General features: G+C 44.4%; 1 protein-coding gene across 1 annotated transcript in view; it reads right to left on the bottom strand.

Annotated features, from left to right (window-relative positions):
• Positions 1-25,295, bottom strand: part of LOC138681613 (pecanex-like protein 2) — a 1,209,413-nt gene that overhangs the window by 873,620 nt on the left and 310,498 nt on the right. The window contains exons 7-8 of the mRNA XM_069769269.1: positions 12,894-12,981; positions 18-135 (exon numbers count right to left, since the gene is read on the bottom strand). Of these exons, the coding sequence (XP_069625370.1) occupies positions 18-135; positions 12,894-12,981 (206 nt within the window). The remainder of the gene's footprint in view (positions 1-17; positions 136-12,893; positions 12,982-25,295) is intronic.

Here is a 25,295-nt window from a genome sequence, read left to right as displayed (position 1 = left end):
CTGATAGAATTACTTACATGTGCTGTGCCACACCTGCTTCCTTTTACAGTAATTACAGAAGCTTGTGACTCTTCTGGATCAGAAAATAGTCTATGATTTCCTGAAGTTTCTGGATCTGAATTCAATTCCATGTCACTATAAAAAAAGTATAAATTAGCTTTACTATGGTAAAAATAAAGATCATGCATCTTGGTATTCCTTTTCATTCGACATTGAATTATTCAGAACAATGGCACTTGTTTCCAACATTGTCTAATCATCATCTACAATTTCGCAGTAGCAAAATTGGACAACTTAGCCCTGATTTATACTTCCAAGAGTCATGGACGTGATCTATAGATATTTTTCACAGATAGAACACATAACCATTATAGCAACACACAACCCAGTAGCATATTAATTTGTGAGATTAGGCACCAACAAGGCATCAAAGCATGGGCGGACACACCGCATGTGCAGCCTGTGCAGCTGCACAGGGGTTCAGGAGGACAGGGGGCCCAATCAGCTGCTCAAATATCTTACTGTCTCATAGAGCCAGCAGCTGCATCTACACTAAGAGGAGAGGAAGGGCCCGTACCTGAGTCTTTTGCTGTCAGAGAGGGGCCCCTTCCAAGAGGGGAATAAGACCATTAACCAGGGGAAAGTCTAATGTGCTGACCAGTTGGGTAACATATTATAAAAGGAGTGTTCACAGCATTTCAATAACATGTATGGTACAATGTCTCCAATAGTCAGAGAAAACATGCTAATAATATCACAACTTCTTACCCTGTGGCGGAACAGGACTTAAGTAGTCAAAAACCAGATGAATTCAATCCCCAATGCGCATTTCACGTGGATATTATGCCTGCTTTCTGAAGGGGAGGTATATAGAAATGGTGCACTGAAGGACTGCTTTGCAACCATGGTAAAATGGTCACATGGGAATGCTCACCTATTGCCCAATGGCGCTGCTCACATGGCACGTGCGCATCACATCACATGTGTCACACTAGCACCACCCAGCCATCAGGCCCAAGCCATGCATGCGTGGGAGTGTGGAGAGGCCAAGGTGCTGAGCGGAAAGGGGGCGAGGCACGCACACGCACCGATGGGGAAAAAGAGGGTAGTGATACTCTATAAGTGGCCTGATGGATAATGAAAAAAGTAAGCGTTACACAAGCAGTTACCACAAAACCAAGCATATGTAATACATTTGCAAAAAGATGATAATCAATAGAATGCCTGGCCGCAAATATAACAACAAACATGGTATATATTTATATGCTCAAACAATTATATCAGCACAGAATATGGGCAATACATATGTAATTCATCATTAAATATAAATCCACATCAATACTTCAAATGAGTCCAAGCTTGAATTATCTTTGCCAAAGTGTACTAGTGTAGAAAAATGTAAAGGTATGTTCCCACGGTAAGTAAACACTGCGGGTTGGACGCTGAATACATCCATAGCATCCAACCCGTAGCGGCCAGATGTTACAGCATAGTGGATGGGATTTCAAGAAATCCCTTCTCCACTATGCGTACTGAAACGCCTCCGGATTACCTATGGAGACGAATATGCGGCGCCTCTTTCCAGTCCGCAGCATGTCAATTTATGTAGCTGAGATGCTCCATCTACGCTGCATAAATTACCCATTCACTATCATTAGATGCAGTAAAACCGCATTATCTTTCTAGTCACATGCATATTAAGTGCGGGAATGCAGATTACTACACAAGCGTACTAATTTAAATAATGTTGTACCTTGTTTCAGCTTGGAGTTCAGGTACACTGCAGTTCTCGTGATGAGCTGAGCTGATCGTGAGAACTGCCATGCACATAAACCGCCAGAGATGGAGTTATCGCTGGTCACTAGCCAAGTTCTCATGATCAGCTGATGGAGAGAACTGCAGTGTACCTGAATTTCCAGTGATCATCTTCAAGCTCCGCTTGTCAAGCTGAATGGTGTCATAATGGCACCGTTCAACAAAAGTCATACAGATGTGTCAAAGGTGAACTCGTTGGGGGACAGTATGTATATCTTCTCAGCGGACAGGTAAGTATATTGTGCTTTTTTATTTTATTTCTCTTACAGGAGAATGAGGACGTCTGTGGAATTAGGTTATGCAGTAAGTATGGTTTAATTAAGAGCTATTGAATGAGTTTGTGTCATTATTTCAATTAAAGGACTTTATTCTAGCTTTGTATTTTCCATACCACTATAGTATTAGTAATGAAAGGGTAATTTATAGATGCCTCTCCATTACTGGATTCCATTATAATGGACCTCTGACCCCTCCTTCCACTACAGGCAACCCAACAGATAGAAAACCACTTTGGAGTTTCAACATTTCAAAAAATTGTTTGTAAGATCAACAACAGGCACAGAAGCTACAACAAAGGTGGCACCGACTGCAATAACGCGAGATCATGACACTAAAAATGACATCATCGTCTAGTTTGCCCAGTCAGCAACAGGGGTGCAAAGGTCATTAGAGTTCCATGACTTGTTCTTTTTGATGAAAGTTAGGTGGTCAACACTTTAAGTGGACAGCCAGATGCGCTTATCTGTCAGGACACCACCAGCAGTGCTGAAGACACGTTCTGAGAGAATGCTGGATGCTGGGCATGACAAAACCTCCAAGGTGTGAAAGGCGAACTCAGGTCACTCTTTCATTTTTGAAGACCAAAATGCAAAAGGGTCCAAAATCCACCTGATGACATTGATTTGGGGATCAAGATACTCCTGCACCAACCTTTTCAGTCGTTCACAACGTGTCAAACATATTCTTTTTTCTGCTGGTGCATGGGCTGTTGTAAAAAAATGTGTGAAACATGTGAAGAGTGGAATTCCACTGTGTCGGCACATTGCAAAGCAAATGGTTAACCAGTAGACGAAAGACCTCTGTAGCGATGCAAGTCGATGATCAGAGGAGTGCGATCGGCGGAAGTGAGCACACATCGACCATGCATTCTGTTGCAGCAGCTCATCCAGGCCAGGATAGTGGAGGAGAAATTGGTCTACCACCAGGTTGAGGATGAGAGCCATGCAAGGCATGTGTGTGAGTTTGACCCCGGCCTAGGGTCATCACCAGGTTCGCATCATTATCGCACACGGCCTTCCTTGGCTCCAGGTTCAGCGGACACAGCCATTGTTCAAACTTGAACAAAAAAGAAAATGCTGAACATGTGGTCAAGAAAAAATGTGGAATATTTAGATATAGATAAAACACTCACCCTTGTCTCTCCTCACTCCCTCTCCCTCACAGATCACTGCGTATGCCGGTTCATACTATGTATAGTATGTTTTGCTGAATAAAGAGCACACTTGGAAGAAGCGCAAGGGTGAGTGCTGCATCATTTTTCTTCTCATTATATGGTCTTGTACAAAACTCTGACGATTGCATAGCACCACTATTCTGAAACAGATCGTTTAAGCGAATCTCCAATTGCGCTATAGTGAAGCTCTGTGCCGATCATCACTCTGTTTCTTGGTATAACGACCTTTATTAAAAGCCAGGATGTTGGCGTAGGCAAACAATTGGTGCAGGGATGTGAAAGTAAGGGCATATATGGACAAAAGAAAATGCTCTTGGCCGACATTGTACTAGAACTGCTTGATAGTGATCTGATCCTGGGGAGATCTCATCTTTGTAGGTCAAGAACCAAAGACCAACTACATCAGTCAAGCATCAGAGACCGACTTCGTAGATCAAGCTCCGAAAGTCAGATGTTGAATGCCAGCCAGAGAGAAACACCTGTCATCTCTAAAAGAAGACACCAAGTGAACCAAGCCATTATTCCCAGCGTAGACATAAGGTACAGAGTTTGGGCTGTGGCCGTGCTACAGGGAACGAAGACTGCCAGTGTGATTAGCATACTGTGTGCCAAGTGACTCACATATCTATGACTTGCTCTCTAGCTGGAAATACCGGCAACCCCCTCTAGGGCCAGTGTAAAAATAAGCCTCAATGTGGTTTGCACGTTAATGACCAGGCCAATTTTTACAATTATGACCACTGTCAATTTATGAGCTAATAACTCTGGAACACTTCAAGGGATCCCACAGATTCTGAGATTGATTTTTCATAACAAATTGTACTTCATGATAGTGGTAACATTTCTTCTTCATTTTAACTTGCATTTATTTTCAAACTTTTAATTCTTATTTCAATTTCTCATTTTTCCAACAAAATTTACAAAACCATTTTTTTGAGGCCACCTCACATTTGAAGTGACTTTGAGGGGTCTATATGATAGATAATACCCAAAAGTTACACCATTATAAAAACTGCACCCCTCAAGGTGCTCAAAACCACATTCAAGAACACTCAAGAAGTTTACAAATCCTTCCGGTGCTTCACAGGAATTTTTGGAATTTGGAAATTCACAACAAATTTACTTTGATGTAGACCCCATATTTTTTTATTATTACAAGGGTAGCAGGAAAAAATGGGCCCCAAAATTTGTTGTGCAATTTCTCCTGAGTAGGGTTGAGCGAAACGGATCGTTCATTTTCAAAAGTCGCCGACTTTTGGCAAAGTTGGGTTTCATGAAACCCGACCCGATCCCTGTGTGGGGTCGGCCATGCGGTACGCGACTTTCGCGCCAAAGTCGCGTTTCTTATGACGCGCTTGGCGCCATTATTTCAGCCAATGAAGGAGCGTGAGCAGGGTGATGACATAGGTCTTAGGGGCGTGGACGCCTATCGTCATTTGGTTGCTTGTGCGCTGTAGCGATTTGAAATGTGTAACACCAGCTTTTCTGTTCAGGGACGGTAGGGAGAGAGAGAGAGAGAGAGAGAGAGAAAAAAAATATTCCCATTGACTTTGCATTGGGTTTCGTGTTTCGGTCGATCCCCGACTTTTCGCCATAATCGGCCGATTTCACTCGACTCGACTTTAGAGATAGTCGGGTTTTGCGAAACCTGACTCGACCCTAAAAAAGTAAAAGTCGCTCAACCCTACTCTTGAGCATGCCGATAACCCAAAATGTTGGGGAAAACCACTGTCTAGGTGCATGGCAGAGCTTGCAACAGAAGAAGCGCAATTTGACTTTTTGAATGCAAAATTTGGTGAAACGATTAGCGGTTGCCATGTAGTGTTTGGAGAGCCCCTGATGTGTCTCAATAGTGAAAATCCCTCACAACCGACATCATTTTGAAAACAAAACCCATCAGGGAACTCATTTAGATGCAATGTGAGCACATTGAACCCTGAGGTGCTTCACAGAATTTTATAACGTTGAGCCGTGAAAATAAAAAAATCACATTTTGCCCACAAAAATGTTTTTAGCCTCAAATTTTGCATTTTCATAAGGGTAGCAGAGGAAATTGCAGCATACAATTTGTTGTGCAATTTCTCCTGAGTACTTATATATGTATGGGAGAAGACTACTGTTTGGGCGCTTCATTTAACTTTTTGAATGTAAAATTTGCTTGAATCGTTAGCAGACGCTATGTGCTGTTTAGAGAGTCTCTGATGTGCCTAAACAGTGGAAACCTCCTACAAGTGACACCATTTCGGAAAGTATACCCCTCAAAGAATGTGTTTAGATATGTGATGAGCACCTTGAACCCCTAGGTGCTTTACAGAAGTTTATAAAATAAAATATCACATTTTCCCCACAAAAATGTTATTTTAGCCCTACATTTTCCATTTTCACAATCATAACAGGAAAAATTACCCATTACAATTTGCTGTGCAATTTCTCCTGATAACAATTTGTGGGGGAATATTAATTTTGAGGTACAATGCAAAGCTCAGAAGGGAAGAGACCCATATTGAAGTTCAGATTTTGCTGGAATGGTCTGAGGGTCCATGTCACATTGGCACAGTCCCTGAGATGCCAGAACAACAGAAATTTCTCATATGTGAACTAATTTTATAAATTACACTCCCAATGAATCATCTGGTGGTGCCACAATCATATTAACATCACATGTGCCTCACAGAATTTTATACCATTGAGTGGTGAAGAAAGAATAAATTACTTTATTACAACTAAAATGTTGTTTTATCCCCAAGTTTTTAATTTTTCTAAGGGCTAATAGGAACATTTTTTACAACAAACTGAAGTCTATTTTTCCTGAGTGTGCCAATACCCTACATGTAATCAGGAAAAAATTTTCAGGTACACTGCAAAGCTCAGAAGCGAAGTAGCGCCATAATATAGTTCAGGTTTTAGTGCAGGTCCACAGTTCCTCCATGCACCTCATTATAGGGAATTTTCCACTTGGGGTTCCGTCTGAGTCACATATTTCAGAGATTTACACAGAAACCTTAGTGTAAGTGTAAGGGGGTGGCAGTGACCATCGTGTGTTTCCTCTCTCCTGAACATTGAGCACGATTCACGTGCGGCACCCTGACAGTTATTCATGATCACTTATGCTAATGTAATGTCGGTTCCCTAATGTTCATTAATGTGTGTCATGTATTGTAATGTGATGCATTTGTTATGTACTGTGTGTAAACTTAGGGACAGTATATGACCATAGTGGGATTAGAGTAGATGGGGCACATTAGAGATAGAGAATAGGATAGATAAGAGTATTAGTTTGGGCACAGACAGCAAGGAGTTAAGTAGATGAGAAGGGCACAGAGCAGAGCAGCACAGAGCAGGGAGATATAGGACAGACATTTCCTGATTCTGTCAGACACCAGACAGTCTTCGCAAGGGGCAGAACGCATACAGTGAGACAGTTACAGGCTGTGGGGGATAAGTCTGCAGATGGCAGTAAGGGTCCTCCCGGCTGAAGAATAGTGCAGTCGGACACCAGCTCAACAGGACAATCCCCAAGAAGGATCCAGCGGGAGCAGCTGAGATGGCATTCCCAGTACCTTTCCCTATTGGAACCGGACAAGGGGCTGACAGGGATCTGGTGATGCTGAAGGTATAGATGGGACATGAACTGTCCAAAAATGCTGCCTGGATAGCAGAGAAAAAGAAAGTGCAGACAGGAGAGAGTCTGGCTAAAGGTACGGCTGTGAACGCTGAAAGTAAAGAGAGAGAAATGACAGAGATACTGGAGTTTGCCTGTATGGCAGAGTGGCAGAGGAAGGGAAAGTAGAGGAAACGTTGCCCTGTGTGAACTGTGCTGCTGATTTGAAGAATGCAGATAAGTAGATGTCTCTGTGTTTGAACTGTGCTGTTTGTAACATGAATACGCTGCTGTCTAGTAAAGTTAAGCTGTTGGAAAAGACCTCGTCTTTGCGGATTTGCGGAGCTCATGAATGCGGAGCCGGCATGGCAGCAGCTGATGGGAATCTGACATAGTCTGTGAGTGTGCTGTAGTGCATGCTGCACATGCAGCACAAGGAACTTTATTTCTCTTTTCATGACTGTTGCTTAATGGACTCGCGCACGACTACCACCCCGTGCCACCCTGTTACATTTGGCGTAGTGGGCAGGATCAAATCCAGAAGCCCAGCAGCTACACAATTGGTGGAGAAAATTCCCAAAACTTGCGGACTGGTGACAGCCTTGAAAGAGTTAAAGATGGCGGTTGATAGTGACCTGAAGATGGCGCCGAATGCTGACAAGGAGACCGCGGTCAGTGGTGCAAAGATGGATGGCAGTGCCGCCTTTCATGGGTGTCATGGAAGGAAATTGGTGCCAAAAGGAAGGAGGCCACATCCCCCTGTGATTAATGCCCACCTGAATGGTTGCGGGTGAAGAAGAAGCTTCAGCCATTCCAGCAGAGCATGAGGAAATTGGTGGAGCAGACAGAAGTAACTTCACACACGAACGGGTGGAGCCCAGAAGAGCAAGACAGCATGCCCGGAAGAGGGACACTATTACCCAGCAAGTTACCAATTTTGAACTGCATTTAGCCTACTTTATTATTTGGGCCTACTAACTGTGTCTGGCTGCCAGTCAATACAGTTGTCCTCCACTGAACAAAGCAATGCCGCCTATTTAGTCCTGTTACCAATTTTGAACTGCATTTAGCCTACTTTATTATTTGGGCCTACTAACTGTGTCTGGCTGCCACTCATTACAGTTGTTCTCCACTGAACAAAGCAATGCCGCCTGTTTAGTCCTGATACCACATATGAACTGCATTTAGCCTACTTTATTATTTGGGCCTATATCTGTGTTTCCTCCTCATTCTGCCCATTGCCCAGCCACTGCTAGATGAGTCTGCTGGTACATTGACCCAGACCACTACATTACCCTTGCACTCTTCACAGCCAGAATCTGACCCTGCTGAAAGTCAGGTTCCCCTTCCCGAATACTATACCACCTTACACGGGGACAAAGAGGAAGGTGCAGATGAAAGTGCAGGTTCCTTCAACAGGTGCGGGGGGGCATACTCGGCGATGTCACTGGCACAGGGCCCTTCATAGTACGCAAAAGTGTCTCTGCCAGTGGGAGGCACCACCCGCCATCAAACACACTGCCGTACTATGAGGGGCCCTGTACCAGTGCCAACGCCAATGAGTGGGCCCCCCCCCTGCTTGCTCAGGATCAATCACAGCACTTGCAAAGTTGAAATACTTACCTCTCCCTGCTCCACCGCCATGACGTATTCCGCGTTTCCTGGGCCCATGAAAATCTTGAGCCAGCCCTACCCCCCACAACTTTAGCCAAATGACCCCCAGTTTTCAATGCCTAACTATTATTATAAAGTAAATTAAGATTGACAAGCTTAAGTAATAAGAATTGATGTTTTGGGCATTAAAATGGGCACTGTAGGTGTTTTCCTGTCCTCCACTCACTGCCGACTTTGATTCCCCATTGACTTGCATTGGGTTTCATGTTTCAGTCGGCCCCCGACTTTTCGCAATAATCGGCCGACATCACCTGACCCGACTTTTGACAAAGTCAAACCCGACTTGATCCGAAAAAAGCAAAAGTCGCTCAACTCTATTCATGACAAATGCTCAGGTCAGTTGGATATATTATTTAATTTGCAAGTAACCTGCCTCTGACTCAAGTAGAGTGCCCAGTCATGTACATCCACAATTCAGGGGCATTTAGAAGCGATCTTAATATACCCAAGTTACAGAAATATTGGCTCGGATCGTTACTTTACTGGGGCTGCTCATGTTTTGGTCTCAGAACATGGCAATCAGCTACAGTGTGGAATAGCCAACACTGTTGTAACACCCTCAGGGTTATAGGTATAATACAGCCTGGAGAGTCTCCCAATAAATTAAAATATAACTTTTAATCAGGATATTAAAAATGGACAAACATAACACACATAAAAAACATAGATAAAGTGCTCGTGGCAACCAGTGCTCAAGGATAAAAAATTGGCTTGATCTCACCAAATAGAAGCGGACGGATATCCACAAGTTCCTTACAACGCTCGTAGTTACCAAAGGAAGTCCCATTAGCATGGTGAGGTAGGGGGTATGGGGTTAGTTCCCTACACCCCTGTCGTGCCCTTGTAGTACTCCTGTCCTAACAAGGACAGGCCCCAAGTGAGCCCTGCTATGGACACCCACCAACATAAGAATAAGGTAAAAAACCTCCCTATGCGTTTCCTCCCCAGTCCTGGGGAGTTCTAAACAGTCTGTAGGCCACAAGGTATTAAATCTTAGATAAAGTTGCCATCAACATTAGATAGCCCAGCAGTGGCTGGATATCCATAAAGAAATGTAACTATGTGTGACTGTGTGTCACTGCCTATCGCGAGTCCAGGTCTCAGAACAAGGCCAAATTTCAAGGAATTGGACACTTCTGACATTTTTATAAATACGTTTCCCTTCTCTTCTTACCTGATAACTGCTGCTTAGGTATTTCAACACACTCTACACTATACCTCCCCTTAATATTTTTCCATCATCCATGAAGTGAAATGTTTCTTCCATATAAGATTCAGGATAGTAGTAAATTTCATATCACATGTAATATTTTGCCCACAATCATATGTTTATCTTACAATATAAAGGCTACCAATATGTCCAAAGGCTACAGACTAATTATTTTTTTCTTTATTTTCACAACTGCTCTCCCAGCTCTTCGATGAATGACCCCAGAGAAGAACTTGATTTCTATCTAGTTCAGCAACTGAATGGAAGACGTGACAAATCCAACTGCGTGACCATAATTATTTTAGAGTGTTTAATAATGTGTTGAGGTTCTACATCTTAATTGAAAGACAAACGATCTGGATAGTGCACCTACCTTGACATTCTTCTCCACCAGCCGGAAATGGAAAGTAAAACTGAAACATGCAAAGAACATAGACAGCTTGGCCTGTCATAGATTAAGTCATTGTGAAGACTGTAGATTGACTTTGTTCTTGTGGTTAATGTAAATACCCATTGGATGTGTAGCCCCCTCCAGCCAGAATCACCACTCTTCCAGTGACAGTTTAATCGCAAGTAGTTCGCAATAGCCAATTAAATAATTGCGTTTTGGAGCAGAGAAAATCTTGGAAGAGAAACCGCAAGTCACCATGTGAACAGATGAGGGCATCTGGGAAAGAATGGCTCCTGCTCATGAGGAAGATGCATCCATCTCCAGAAAGAACTGCGCATTATTGTCTGGACAATGCAGCACAGAAATGAAGGAGAAGGCCTGCTTTAAAGATTCAAAGGCACTTTCAGCCACTGGGGTCCATATTTTAGGATTGGCCCCCTTGCAGGTCAGGGCTGAGATAGGAGCAGTCCAGAAAGAGAATTAGGTGATGAACTGATGGTAGTAGTTTGTGAAACTGCAAAATTGCTGGATAGTTTTCAGACCGTCTGGCAGGGGTCACTTCAAAACGGCGGGCACTTTTTTGGGAGCCATATTCAGACCTTTTCCAAGGAATGGAAGAGTAGTCTGCTCAAAAATGCACTTTCATAATTGGCATACAGACAGTTCTTCCTTAGCCGCTGCAGAATCTGACAAACATCTCTTCGATGTCATCGATGTCATCGAAGTACACTGCACTTGATTGCAAAGACTTCTCTGTTACCAATGTCATAATGTCTCTTTGCAGATGACACAAGTATGCACATGGAGGCCATTTATCAGGAGACGCAGCTTGTGACAATATAGCCTCCACCCCCACTTCAGACGCATAAACTTTTACAATAAAAGGCTGAGTGACGTCAGGCTGTATGAGAATTCGCGCAGATGCAAAATACTCCTTTAAGGTATTGAATGCCTCCGTAGCCGGACTGAATCATTTGGAAAAGTCTGACCCTTTCCTGGTCATATCCATCAGAGGTTTGGCCACTACCAAAAAGTTTTTGATGAACTTATGTTAACAGCTGTTGAAACCCAAAAACCTTTGTAATTAGAGATGGGCGGGTACCTGGATGTTCAGGTCCCGTGGGTTCACCCGAAGAGTTACAAAAAGTTTGGGTTTGGGTACCTTAACAGTATCCGGACCCGAACCTGGACCCAATTCACTTGAATGGAGGGCCCGAACATCCAGTGTTTGCCATGCTGTCATGTGCATGACAGTGCGTCAAACAATGCTTGTGATCGGCGATGAAACCATCCCCACTGGTCAGAGAGCTGCGGTTCCAACGCTGTCAAAAGACAGCGTGAGCCTGCAGCTGTGATCGGAGGTATAAAGTTCACCTCAGGTCACTGGTGTCAGTTGATGGAACTACTGCTCCCATCAGCCGACATCTGCTGCCACTAATAACAGTGAAAGCACGAGCAGCTGATGGGAGAATTCATCAGCCGGCTCCTGCACTGTAAATAAATAATTGGAAAAAAAACGCAAGAATACTCCTGTATTTTTGATAACCAGCCTGGCAAAATCACAGCTGGGGGCTGCAACCCCCAGCTGTCAGCTGCAACATGGTGGGTTATCAAGAATAGATGAGTCCCCACGCTGTTTTTTAAATTATTTCAATTTATAAAAATGGCGTGGGGTCCCCTTCATTTTTGACAACCAGCCTTGATAAAGCAGACAGCTGGGGAGCTGGTATTCACAAGCTGGTAAGAGGCCATGGATATTGCCCCCAGCCTAAAATAGCAGCCTGCAGCTGCCCAGAAAAGGCATATATATTAGATGCGCCAATTCTAGCACTTTGCCTGGCTCTTCCCACTTGCCCTGTATCGATGGCAAGTGGGGTTCATATTTGTGGGGTTGATGTCACCTTTGTATTTTCAGGTGACATCAAGCCCACGGCTTAGTAATGGAGAGGCGTTCATAAGATACCTATCCATTACTAATCCTATAGTTGTGTGGTAAATAAAGACACAGCCAGAATAAAGTCCTTTATTAGAAATAAAACAAAACACACTTTTCCATTTTTATTTAAAAATAACAAACACAGTTAAACTCGCCAAAAGCCTATTTCACCGAAGCCCTCGTTCTCCTGTAATAAAAATAAAATAAAAAAAACATAAATATACTATACCTGTCTGAGGTTCTGTCACACGCCGTAATCCATGTCTGGGAGATAAACAGTTTTAAACCTGGGTGGTGCCAAGATGCGATTGTCCAGGCTGAGAACCCCTGGTGACTGAGTGGCTGCGAGAGCAGCGTCAGTGACCAGTGGTGACATCATTGAGGTTACCTCGGGTCACTGAGCTCTGTTCTCAGCTGGGCTGAACTGTGGTGACCTCAGTGAAATCCCCGCTAGCTGATAAAACTCCCCCTCAAAAAAATCCCAGTGAAATTCCAAGTTTCGACGTAGCTAAACACGAAAAATGCTAAAAGAGTGGATACTTTCACAAGCCACTCTATAGTTCCTTTTTATTTGCTGGTTTCTTCAAGATTTGAACAGGATGCTATTTAAAAATTCTCTACTACATTTTGTGCTTCACAGTGTGTTTGCTTGCTTACGTTCGTGTTATTGACTTCTTTTAAAAATCCTAGTTTTTTAAATAGCTTTTTGTCCTATTACCAAACATACAACATAGAACAAATATTTCTTCATAATTAAAATGATAACACACAAATCTTCTTAGTTTAACAGGAAATTATCATAGAATAACTTACTCAGATATGGAGGCACATTTTGGTGTAATGTTTTCAGTATACTCTGCACTCTGATTTCCATCCATCAAGAAACTTGATTTTCTGCTTTCTGTGTAGGAATGGCAAACAGATATTTATATAATAAAATGTCAGTGATTTATTTTTACACATCTACAACTATTAAAAGCCAACTTTCAACATAATCTAAATTGCTAGGATATAATAATATATAGCACAACATGAGAACAATTTAAAGTTTAAACATTGCCTTCCAAAAGTTGAAAAAATAACCATTTATTCAAATGAAATCTTTCTTTTCTGTTTCTCTGCATTCAATTTTGTAGTAACCAAACCTCCTCTGAACTGAAAGATGCATTCCTCTTCCCCCATCAAAGTTTTTATCCTCCTACAATATTGCAGTCATCATAATATAGCAATGTAGAAACAGGAACCTTCTTGTCCCTGCATTTATCATTCCCCTCTCCAACTCCTGACCCAGCTGCTCTCTTCTCCCCTCTGCCAGGGACTTTTGCAGAGACTCATGAGTCATGCAGGGAAAATTGACTTCTTGTTTTAAATAGCTGAGTAGAAAGGAAAAATGAGTAATTGTAAATACACAGTGCTATAAAATATGATGATTGCAATATATAAAGAGGATAAAAAATTTGATAGGAGTGTTTCTTGAAAGGGTGATTAAAAATTATCAGCTATTTACTGAAAAGGTGTTAGTCCAGTCATACACATTAGTTGGCTGAATAATATTTCTGTTGATAGCTTGGCTGACAGCAATCTTAGCCGATTCTCCCATATCACAGGAGCGCAGATATGTCAGCCGGTAGCTTATCTCCGGAAATACAATCCGATCAGCAGTCTGAAATCGGACATCCCCCCTCGACATCTTCCCTGACGATAACTCGGCCATTGTCCTCATACCCATTCACCTGTAGACTGAACCCATTGGTGCTGGTGGGTTCAGTTGACATTAATCAAATGTGTATTTCGGCCTTTACTGCTAGTTCAGTGGAAATCTAACCATTGAGACTCTCACCAATAACCACAAAAGGGTCCCATGTTCCTACTTTATGTAGAGATACAATATCACTTGAGTCATGCTGCCCCTTTTAATCTCTATAGAGCTGTAGTACAGAGCTAGTCACATCTACATCAGTAAATGTATCACACCGCTGCTGCCGCCTCCTCCGACCCTGTCATACTTACCTGTCTTCGGCATCCCGGCGCGCCTCTCCTTCTGCAGCGTCTTCCTCTCTGCTCTCGCGCCCAGCCTCTGCTTCTCGTGTACGCGCGCACTTCTGATCTTCTGTCGGCGCTCCTTATCGTCCTCTCTATGGTTCTGGAGGACTAGTACCCGGAAGTCGGCACTGCTTTAAGGTATTTAAACTGCTTCCTGCCGTCCATCTGTGCCTGATGACCATTTGTACCCTCAAGTGCTCTAGGCTTCCCTTGGTCTCTGTGAGGTCGTTTTCCTCTGACTCTGGGTTATTCTTGTCTTTGCAGTACCCTGCCAGTCTCTGTGTTTCAGCAGTTTCTCGCCAGGTCCTGTGCCTCTACAGCATCTCTTCAAACCTTGTGCCATTGAAGTGTGCCCATCAGTCCCTGTGCCGCTGCAGTGTTCCCATCTGTTCCTGTGCCTTTACAGTGCTTGAGCAGTGTCTGTGTTGCTGCAGTGTTTCCGCTACCCTTTTGTCCCTGTCATACCTGCCAGCTCTGTGTTTCTTCAGTACTCTCCTATCCTGTGTTTCTACCATCTCCGTCAGTTCTTGGTCCTCTCCCGTCCCGGTCCTCCAGCTTCCTTGGCGATAGTCCCTCACGGGCATGCCCCTAATTCTCCCTGTATAGGGGGCGGTCTATCTGGTCAGCTCGTCCGTGGGGGGTTCGTCGTCGCGGTCCAGAGGGTCCACTTTCTGTTTTCTCCCTTTGAACTGTCACAAAATGTAGTGGCATTACCCACTTCATTCAAACAGAGAACTCAGAAATTCATTTGGTGATCGATGGAACTCCAAGCAGTCAAATCCTTACAGATCTATCAGTTATCACTGATAAAATGGATGGGGGATAATCTCCTATTACCTGAATACCACAGTACTCTAGGACTAGAAGTCATCTGTCACTTCTTCTGACCTCTTGAGTTAACTATTTCAGTCTCATTTTCTCACAGGTTTTATTACCTGGATAATTCTTCTCTTTTCCATTATGCAACAACACATGATTAGAAAATAACTAGCTGAGTCCATGTAAGCTCTATGTAGAAACAGGAGATCAATTTTTCCTGTATGAATCATGAGTCAATGCAACAGTCTGCATGGGGGGGATGACAGAGAAGTTGGGTCAGGATTTGAAGTGGGGAATGATTTTTGCAGGGACAAAATACTTCCTGTTTCTACATAGAGCAGAGAAAGGAGAAGAATTAGCAGGGTAGAAAGGCAAAATGAGCAATTGTAAGTACACAGTGCTATACAATATGATGACTGCAATATATTAAGAGGATAAAAACTTTGATGGGAGTGCTACTTTAATTATTGTCTATGTAGCTGTGGAGAATGCGGGTTGTCACTTTGCAATAATGATGAACTGTTCTGCTGCGTTCCTACCACTCAAGACAACAGTCATGCTAAGTGTACAGTGATATGCGGTTTTACATGTTATGTGAATAGTGGTGTGCGACTTCCATATTGAGTAATGGTAATATACAGCGTGTAAGAATGTAAAGTATTAATCTATAAAGTAACTAGTGCATTGTGCCACCAGCTCTTTAAAGTTGTCTGGTGTTTTCAAGGAAATTTGTTACCACTAACTGGAATGCTACCCATGCAGCCTTTTTCTTGCCACGCAGTAAACGGTAAAACTCCTCATCTTGCAGAAGCACACGAATCTGAGGACCAATGAAGACTCCTTCCTTTATCTTTGCTTCACTCAACCTTGGAAATTTACAAATGAGGTACTTGAATGCTTCTGCATTTTTGTCCATTGGCTTTACGAAGCTCTTCATGAGACCCAACTTAATATGCAATGGAGGTAATAGAATTTTCTGTGGTTCGGCAAGTGCTTGATGAAGAACATTTTTAGTCCCTGGCCGCAGTGCATTTCTGAGGGGTCAGTCTCTTTTCTTGTAGTGTTCTTGTCTTGCTTGACTGTCCCATTCACATAGGAAACAACAGTACTTTGTGAATTGTTCTGAATGAGCTACTGGGCGTATTGCAGATGGAATATTTGGGGACTGTATAGTCCACTTCTTTTTCTTAGAAATTCATTTCCCAATCGGAGGCACCATGCAGAAGTAACAATTGGTAGTATGGTCAGTTGGCTCTCTCCATACCATTGGCACTGCAAAAGTGATTGATTGTCTTTTCCCATTCAACCACTGTGTGAGGTGTGATATCAGTCAACCATATCAGTCAAGTTTCGCTTTTGTGACTGAAAAGTCACCTCACCACAGATATAGCAGAAATTATCTGCTTTATTAATGCAAGTCCGAGTCATCACTGAATAGCTGAACAATGATATCAGTCGACCGCTGAAATTGCTGTGTGACTGATAAAGGGAGAACATGCGCCCTTTGTAGATTTGTGTGATGCAAGTTTAATTAGGATTGTATTATCTTTCTTTTTTTGGCATCCATCATTGGTCATGTAGAGATTATGAAATACTGATGACTAGTGTTGAGCGATACCTTCCGATATTTGAAAGTATCGGTATCGGATTGTATCGGCCAATACCCAAAAAACATCGGATATCGCCGATACCGATACCCGATACCAATGCAAGTCAATGGGACACAAATATCGGAATGTATCCTGGATCGTTCCCAGGGTCTGAAGGAGAGGAAACTCTCCTTCAGGCCCTGGGATCCATATTCATGTAAAAAATAAAGAATAAAAATAAAAAATATGGCTATACTCACCCCTCCGGCGAACCCTCGCTGTCACCGCTGCAAGCGTCTGCCTCCGTTCCTGAGAATTGCAGAGAGTGAAGGACCTTCGATGACGTCGCGGTCAGGTGACCGGTCACCTGACCGCTCACGTGACCGCGACGTCATCGAAGGTCCTTCACTCTCTGCATTCTCAGGAACGGAGGCAGACGCTTGCAGCAGTGACAGCCAGGGTTCGCCGGAGGGGTGAGTATATCCATATTTTTTATTTTTATTCTTTATTTTTCACATGAATATGGATCCCAGGGCCTGAAGGAGAGTTTCCTCTCCTCCAGACCCTGTGAACCATACGCACCGCAAACGCCGAAGATAACTGGGAACTTATAGGAACTTCCGATTCCGATTTCCAATATCTCAAAAATATCGGAACTCGGTATCGGAATTCCGATACAGCAAATATCGGCCAATACCCGATACTTGCAGTATCGGAATGCTCAACACTACTGATGACTCAATTCATTAGTCATTTGGAGATGATGCAATATTGATGAAGCAATCCATTAGTCAGTTGGATGGTGCAAACTTGATGACACAAGGCTGATGATGTATTCCTTGCCTAGCGTTGTATCAAAGGCTGTGAGAAATCTAGATGCACCCCTGTATCATAAAAACTATAGCCAATTTCAAAATGTAAGCATCAATTTTGTTTTCAGCACCCAAAATTAGTTAAGTTGAACCAATTTTACTTTTGAGTAGTGTTATTAGTGTCCATGAATTTTTCCACAGTGCAGGTGAAAAAAATCATATATAGATATTTTTGTTTTTTTTCTCTTCTTTTTTTCTGTGTAGAAATAATCCTCTTTAAAAAGCCGCCGGAACAGCATGGTAAATGAGATGTTGTAACCTTTTGCAAGCCACGTCTGAAGTTGAGTATGCAATCATGAAGCTTTTTGAGAACAATGTGAGAAAAAGCTAAACTGTGCTTTAAAGAGCAGTGTGTTATGTATGCCATGTCACATTTGTGTAATTTAACAATATTGAAAAACATAGTGTCCACTTTGTATATTTCAATAACATATATACTGTATTTTTCGGACTATAAGACAAATTTTTTTCCCCAAAAAAAATGTGAGGAAAATGGGGGGTGCGTCTTATAGTTGGAATGCAGGCTTACCGGCAGTGGTGTGGCTGCAGCAGAGGTGCGGTGGCGGCAGAGGTGCGGGGATGGTGAGATGTAGTGAGCGATATGGTGTAAGCGGGGTCCCTTCCACAGGTGAGGTGACGCAACGGCCCGGTATCCAAGATAAGCAGCAGAGCCGGGTGAATCATGGCTTTATCGGTGGTGGCGGCCATCCTCCTGAGATCTAAATCTGCGAACTCAGCTTCAGGAAAATGGCCACCGCGATCTCCATCTGCGCACGCGCGGCCTCCCACGGCCACTTTCCTGAAGCCCCGGGAAGCAGAGCACTTCATCTGTGCATGCGCAGCCTCAGGAAACATTCTTTTAAGTGACCACAACTGTGGGACCAAGGGCTGGCTGCTGTGTTGGAGTACAGAGAACAGGACAAACTGCTGGACTGTGAATGAAGTGCAGGGTGGAGATGTTATGGTGGATTAAGAAAGATGTGTTTTGCTAGGTGACACAAAGCAGCAGTAATGCCCACTTCCAAAACAGCAAACGGGCTCTTACTCACCCTGACTGTTGGGGTTAAACAAGTGGAGGTTCTGCGGCCAGAGACCTGTGTGAGAAGACTTGTTATGGTGATGGAGGAGGAAGAATGAGCAGATAAGTTGATGAGATGGCCGGTGGTTGGCGAGGCCCACTAGTCCGCATTTCAGAACAGTAAGATTCCCATAATAAGGCATGTCGATTGTGTATGTGCTGGTTCATGCATGTAGTTGTCAAATTATTGCAATTTTTGCCTCTACTGAGAATTTTTTTGCAAATTTGACAGATAGCGTGTGTTAGGTCATCCTTTGCGGTCTCAAAAAATGCCTAGTCTAGGCAACTCTTGCCGCCTCTGCAAACTGAATACTCACGGACGATGTTGGCCAAGGCCAGAGTTGGGGCTGTGGTTGCATCACTCCGTGTCTGTATGGGAAGCTGCAATGTAACCTCCTCATCTTCCTCCTCCTCCACCTTCTCTGCTGAGCTATTTAGCTGCATGCTTCTGGGTTCACACCAAGTGGGATCTACAGCCTCATTGTCGTGATCTCTGTTCTCACACTCCACACTTTGAGAGTCACCCTCGTCCTGCCCTGACACCACAGTATAGCCCGTGAGCACCTCTGGTGTCTGAGTCTTATCAGAATCCCTCCACCCTAGGTGGTAAACGTCTGGTGATGAGGGTCTGGATTCTGCTCGAATCCTACTTCGTCCGACCCCAGATCCACCAAGAAAAATTTGGGGCATTTGTGCAAATGCTTTCCTCTAGAATGTGTGAACAGCTCTGCAGGATAGCCCATTTTTGATGTGGAGGGGAAACAAGGGTGATTGGGGTGCCACCTCTGAGGATTGTACTGTGTGTGTGATGTTAAGGTGAAGGAAGAGGAGGAGAGGCCGCTTGATACAACACTTGCCATCCACTGTATCACAAGCTCTTTCTGAGCTTCATCTACAAGGCATACCACTGTGCAGCTGTCAAAGAAAGGGAGTTGAGTAGCTGTCCAGTAACAAGATGTTATCAGTGGACTATGGCTAGCACGAGATGTGCTTGTTCTGTTGAACTTTCATTAACATTAGTTATCACACTAGTGATGGGCGAGCACTAAAATGCTCGGGTGCTCGTTGCTCGGGTCAAATTGGAATACTCTGGTACTCGATCCGAGCAACGAGCCCAATGAAAGTCTATGGGAAACCCAAGTATTTTTACCGTGATTCCCCCCGGTGGTCCTTTTAAGGTCTAAAAACGTCTGAAAATGGTGGAAATACTGCTCAAATGACACAGGAACGTCATGGGGATCGCCCCTGGAAGCATTTCTGACTCCTAGATCACAGTTGTAAGCAATGTTGTCAGAGTTTCATGTCATTTTTACAGGTGCACCAAAAAACATACAAAAACGAAACCAGGATGGATTTTCCTGGGAAATATGTTAACCCCTTTCTGACATCGGACGTACTATCCCGTCGAGGTGGGGTGGGCCCCCATGACCACGGACGGGATAGTACGTCCAGCGCGATTGGCGGCGCTCACGGGGGGAGCGCGGCCGATCGCGGCCGGGTGTCAGCTGCCTATCGCAGCTGACATCCGGCACTATGTGCCAGGAGCGGTCACGGACCGCTCCCGGCACATTAACCCCCGGCACACCGCAATCAAACATGATCGCGATGTGCCGGCGGTACAGGGAAGCATCGCGCAGGGAGGGGGCTCCCTGCGGGCTTCCCTGATCCCCCCGCAGCAACGCGATGTGATCCCGTTGCTGCGAGGGTCTTACCTCCCTCCCTGCTTGTTCCAGGCCCGGATCCAAGATGGCCGCGTATCCGGGTCCTGCAGGGAGGGAGGTGGCTTCACAGAGCCTGCTCAGAGCAGGCACTGTGAAGCAGCCTGCACTGCTCTCAGATCGGTGATCTGACAGAGTGCTGTGCACACTGTCAGATCACTGATCTGTGATGTCCCCCCCTGGGACAATGTAAAAAAGTAAAAAAAAATTTTTCAAAATGTGTAAAAAAAAATTAAAAAAAATATTCCTAAATAATGAAAAAAAAATATTATTCCCCTAAATACATTTCTTTATCTAAATAAAAAAAAACAATAAAAGTACACATATTTAGTATCGCCGCGTCCGTAACGGCCCGACCTATAAAACTGGCCCACTAGTTAACCCCTTCAGTAAACACCGTAAGAAAAAAAAAAAAAACAAGGCAAAAAACAACGCTTTATTATCATACCGCCGAACAAAAAGTGGAATAACACGCGATCAAAAAGACAGATATAAATAACCATGATACCGCTGAAAGCGTCATCTTGTCCCGCAAAAAAGAGCCGCCATACAGCATCATCAGCGAAAAAAAAAAAGTTATAGTCCTGAGAATAAAGCGATGCAAAAATAATTATTTTTTCTATAAAATAGTTTTTATCATATAAAAGCGCCAAAACATGAAAAAATTATATAAATGAGGTGTCGCTGTAATCGTACTGACCCGAAGAATAAAACTGATTTATCAATTTTACCAAACGCGGAACGGTATAAACGCCTCCCCCAAAAGAAATTCATGAATAGCTGGTTTTTGGTCATTCTGCCTCACAAAAATCGGAATAAAAACCGATCAAAAAATGTAACGTGCCCGAAAATGTTACCAATAAAAACGTCAACTCGTCCCGCAAAAAACAAGACCTCACATGACTCTGTGAACCAAAATATGGAAAAATTATAGCTCTCAAAATGTGGTAACGCAAAAAATATTTTTTGCAATAAAAAGCGTCTTTCAGTGTGTGACGGCTGCCAATCATAAAAATCCGCTAAAAAACCCGCTATAAAAGTAAATCAAACCCCCCTTCATCACCCCCTTAGTTAGGGAAAAATTAAAAAAATGTATTTATTTCCATTTTTCCATTAGAATTGGGTTAGGGCTAGGGTTAGGGCTAGGGTTAGGGTTAGGGCTAAGGTTAGGGCTAGGGTTAGGGCTAGGGTTAGGGCTAGGGCTAGGGTTAGGGCTAGGGTTAGGGCTAGGGTTAGGGTTAGGGTTAGGGCTAGGGTTAGGGCTAGGGTTAGGGTTAGGGCTAGGGCTAGGGTTAGGGCTAGGGTTAGGGCTAGGGTTAGGGCTACAGTTAGGGTTGGGGCTAAAGTTACGGTTAGGGTTTAGATTACATTTACAGTTGGGAATAGGGTTGGGATTAGGGTTAGGGGTGTGTCAGGGTTAGAGGTGTGGTTAGGGTTACTGTTGGGATTAGGGTTAGGGGTGTGTTTGGATTAGGGTTTCAGTTATAATTGGGGGGTTTCCACTGTTTAGGCACATCAGGGGCTCTCCAAACGCGACATGGCGTCCGATCTCAATTCCAGCCAATTCTGCGTTGAAAAAGTAAAACAGTGCTTCTTCCCTTCTGAGCTCTCCCGTGTGCCCAAACAGGGGTTTACCCCAACATATGTGGTATCAGTGTACTCAGGACAAATAGGACAACAACTTTTGTGGTCCAATTTCTCCTGTTACCCTTGGGAAAATATAAAACTGGGGGCTAAAAAATAATTTTTGTGGGAAAAAAAAGATTTTTTATTTTCACGGCTCTGCGTTATAAACTGTAGCGAAACACTTGGGGGTTCAAAGTTCTCACAACACATCTAGATAAGTTCCATGGGGGGTCTAGTTTCCAATATGGGGTCACTTGTGGGGGATTTCTACAGTTTAGGTACATTAGGGGTTCTGCAAACGCAATGAGACGCCTGCAGACTATTCCATCTAAGTCTGAATTCCAAATGGCACTCCTTCCCTTCCGAGCCCTCCCATGCACCCAAACGGTGGTTCCCCCAACATTTGGGGTATCAGCGTACTCAGGACAAATTGGACGACAACTTTTGGGGTCAAATTTCTCCTCTTACCCTCGGGAAAATACAAAACTGGGGGCTAAAAAATAATTTTGGGGGGAAAGATTTTTTTTTTAATTTTCACGGCTCTGCGTTACAAACTGTAGTGAAACACTTGGGGGTTCAAAGCTCTCACAACACATCTAGATGAGTTCCTTCGGGGGTCTAGTTTCCAAAATGGTGTCACTTGTGGGGGGTTTCTACTGTTTCGGTACATTAGGGGCTCTGCAAATGCAATGTGACACCTGCAGACCATTCCATCTAAGTCTGCATTCCAAATGGAGCTCCTTCCCTTCCGAGCCCTCCCATGCGCCCAAACAGTGGTTCCCCCCCACATATGGGGTATCAGCGCACTCAGGACAAATTGGACAACAAATTTTGGGGTCCAATTTCTCCTGTTACCCTCGGAAAAATACAAAACTGGGGGCTAAAAAATAATTTTTGTGGGAAAAAATTTTTGTTTTATTTTTATGGCTCTCCATTGTAAACTTCTGTGAAGCCCTTGGTGGGTCAAAGTGCTCACGACACATGTAGATAAGTTCCTTAGGGGGTCTACTTTCCAAAATGGTGTCACTTGTGGGGGGTTTCTACTGTTTAGGAACATTAGGGGCTCTGCAAACGCAATGTGACACCTGCAGACCATTCCATCTAAGTCTGCATTCAAATGGCACTCCTTCCGTTCTGAACCCTCCCATGCGCCCAAACAGTGGTTCCCCCCACATATGGGGTATCAGCGCACTCAGGACAAATTGGACAACAAATTTTGGGGTCCAATTTCTACTGTTACCCTTGGGAAAATACAAAACTGGGGGCTAAAAAATAATTTTTGTGGGAAAAAATTTTTGTTTTATTTTTACTGCTCTCCATTATAAACTTCTGTGAAGCCCTTGGTGGGTCAAAGTGCTCACGACACATGTAGAGAAGTTCCTTAGGGGGTCTACTTTCCAAAATGGTGTCACTTGTGGGGAGTTTCTACTGTTTAGGAACATTAGGGGCTCTGCAAACGCAATGTGACACCTGCAGACCATTCCATCTAAGTCTGCATTCAAATGGCACTCCTTCCCTTCCGAACCCTCCCATGCGCCCAAACAGTGGTTCCCCCCACATATGGTGTATCATCGCACTCAGGACAAATAGGGCAACAAATTTTGGGGTCCACTTTCTCCTGTTACCCTCGGGAAAATACAAAACTGGGTGTTAGGAGTCGAGTTTCCTCTGCTGCACAGGGGGAATCTCGATCCGTCTCTGCTGCGGTCTCCCATTCTCCTCCAGCCGCAGTGGAGTCTGCTCAGCAGGGACGTCGATCCCAGCGTCTCGCTCAGTCTGACTCTGTGCGAAGAGTTACTGCTGCTTTTCCTGCTTCTGCCATTGAAGCCAGTGCTGGACAGCGGCGAGTGGACGTTTCTGGATCTAAGTCCTTATTTGCACACACTGAGCATGCCCAGGGCAAGATCTCCTGTTGGAGATCGAGGGTCACATGCTCAGGTACTGCAGCACATCCCATTGGTCCTTTTGGCAGGTCCTGAAAGGGCAAAACTTCTGTAGCTGTTTCCTGTGCTGCAGCTATATAAACTGCGCATGACCGCATGGCCATGCGCTAGTATTGTCTTGTAAATATGTGTGTGTGTTGTGAGTGAAAGTCGCTCCTTAAATACCCTCCCTATTGAATGTCTGTTCGCGGAAGGTGTATGTTTGCTATCTAGCGCCCGACTTATCCAACAGCACGTAACACACATTACAGCTACCAGTTGCTGTGTCCTCCTGTACGGCGCCATGCGCTTGCTCTGCGCTTTCCTGACCCAAGCCTGGGTGGTTAGTGGCGTCCGTCTGTGCGGCACCGCACGCACTCTTGTGCCTTTATATTATTATTTAGTTTCCTTACACACCCAGTTGTGGTGTTGTGCCAGCAAGTGTCTAATCGGACTTCAATCCTAGTTGGGGTTGAGTTCGCTGACTTATTGCTCGCGCTCTATGTGCGGTACCGCGGTCCTGTGACGCAACAGGATCGCTTTCTTCACGCAGGGTGCAGTTAACCCGTGCGTGTATACTTGTAGTACCGCCATATAGTCCGTCTTACTAGCAGCAGGGTTTTTACCTGCACGGTGGACCTCGGACTGCGAACGCACCTAGTTCCATTTCATCTTGTACTTGGTGCGTTCCGCCAGTCCTAACATAATACTAGCGCCAAGGTCTGGCTAGTAAATGGCGGACGATCAGCGTTTACAGCGGTACATCCAGCAGCTGGAGGGAAGGTTGGCGGCTCTAGAGCGTTCAACCTCAGCTGTGGATGCCACTGCTGTCGCTGTTCAGGCTGCTAGCGTGGCTGCAGCTACCTTGTTCACTGCCACCCCTGTTCCGACTCTATCTCACCTCCCGCTACCAGAGAAATTTTCTGGTGACATTAAGTCTTGTAGGGGTTTCGTGAGTCAGTGCTCTATACATCTCGAGCTTCTGGCCTCTCGTTTCCCTACAGAGCGGGCAAAGGTGGGGTTTATCGTGTCTCTCCTGTCGGACAGGGCGTTGCAGTGGGCTATGCCGCTGTGGGAGCGTGGCGATCATGTGGTGCAGAGTGCTCCGTTATTCCTGAGCACTCTGAAACAGGTCTTTTTAGGACCTCGTGTCACCCATGATACGTCGCTCCAATTGTTGGCATTGATTCAGGGCTCGTCCTTGGTCAGCCATTTTGCCGTACACTTCCGCACCCTAGCATCTGAGCTGGAGTGGTCGGATACAGCCCTTATTCCTATATTTTGGAGGGGGCTGGCTGACCACGTTAAGGACGCTCTGGCCACTAGGGAGATATGGTAGTGTCACGAGCGGGATCTAAGTCCCGGACCGCTCATGCACTCCAGGTTTGTCATGTGTGCCAGCAGTCAGGACATCTTGCCACCAGATATTCCCAGTGGACGAGGAAACGTCAGCGTCTAGTGGTAGTAGGTGGAGGTACACTAGACACGGCGACGTTTGCCTCCAAATTGTCCTTTAAGGGGACAATAACATTAGGCTCATCCTCCCAC

Source organism: Ranitomeya imitator, chromosome 5 (assembly GCF_032444005.1).
Source record: "Ranitomeya imitator isolate aRanImi1 chromosome 5, aRanImi1.pri, whole genome shotgun sequence".
NCBI classification, from domain to species: domain Eukaryota; kingdom Metazoa; phylum Chordata; class Amphibia; order Anura; family Dendrobatidae; genus Ranitomeya; species Ranitomeya imitator.
The sequence above is the reverse complement of the archived record's forward strand: the minus strand, read 5'-3'. Positions and strand labels throughout refer to the sequence as shown.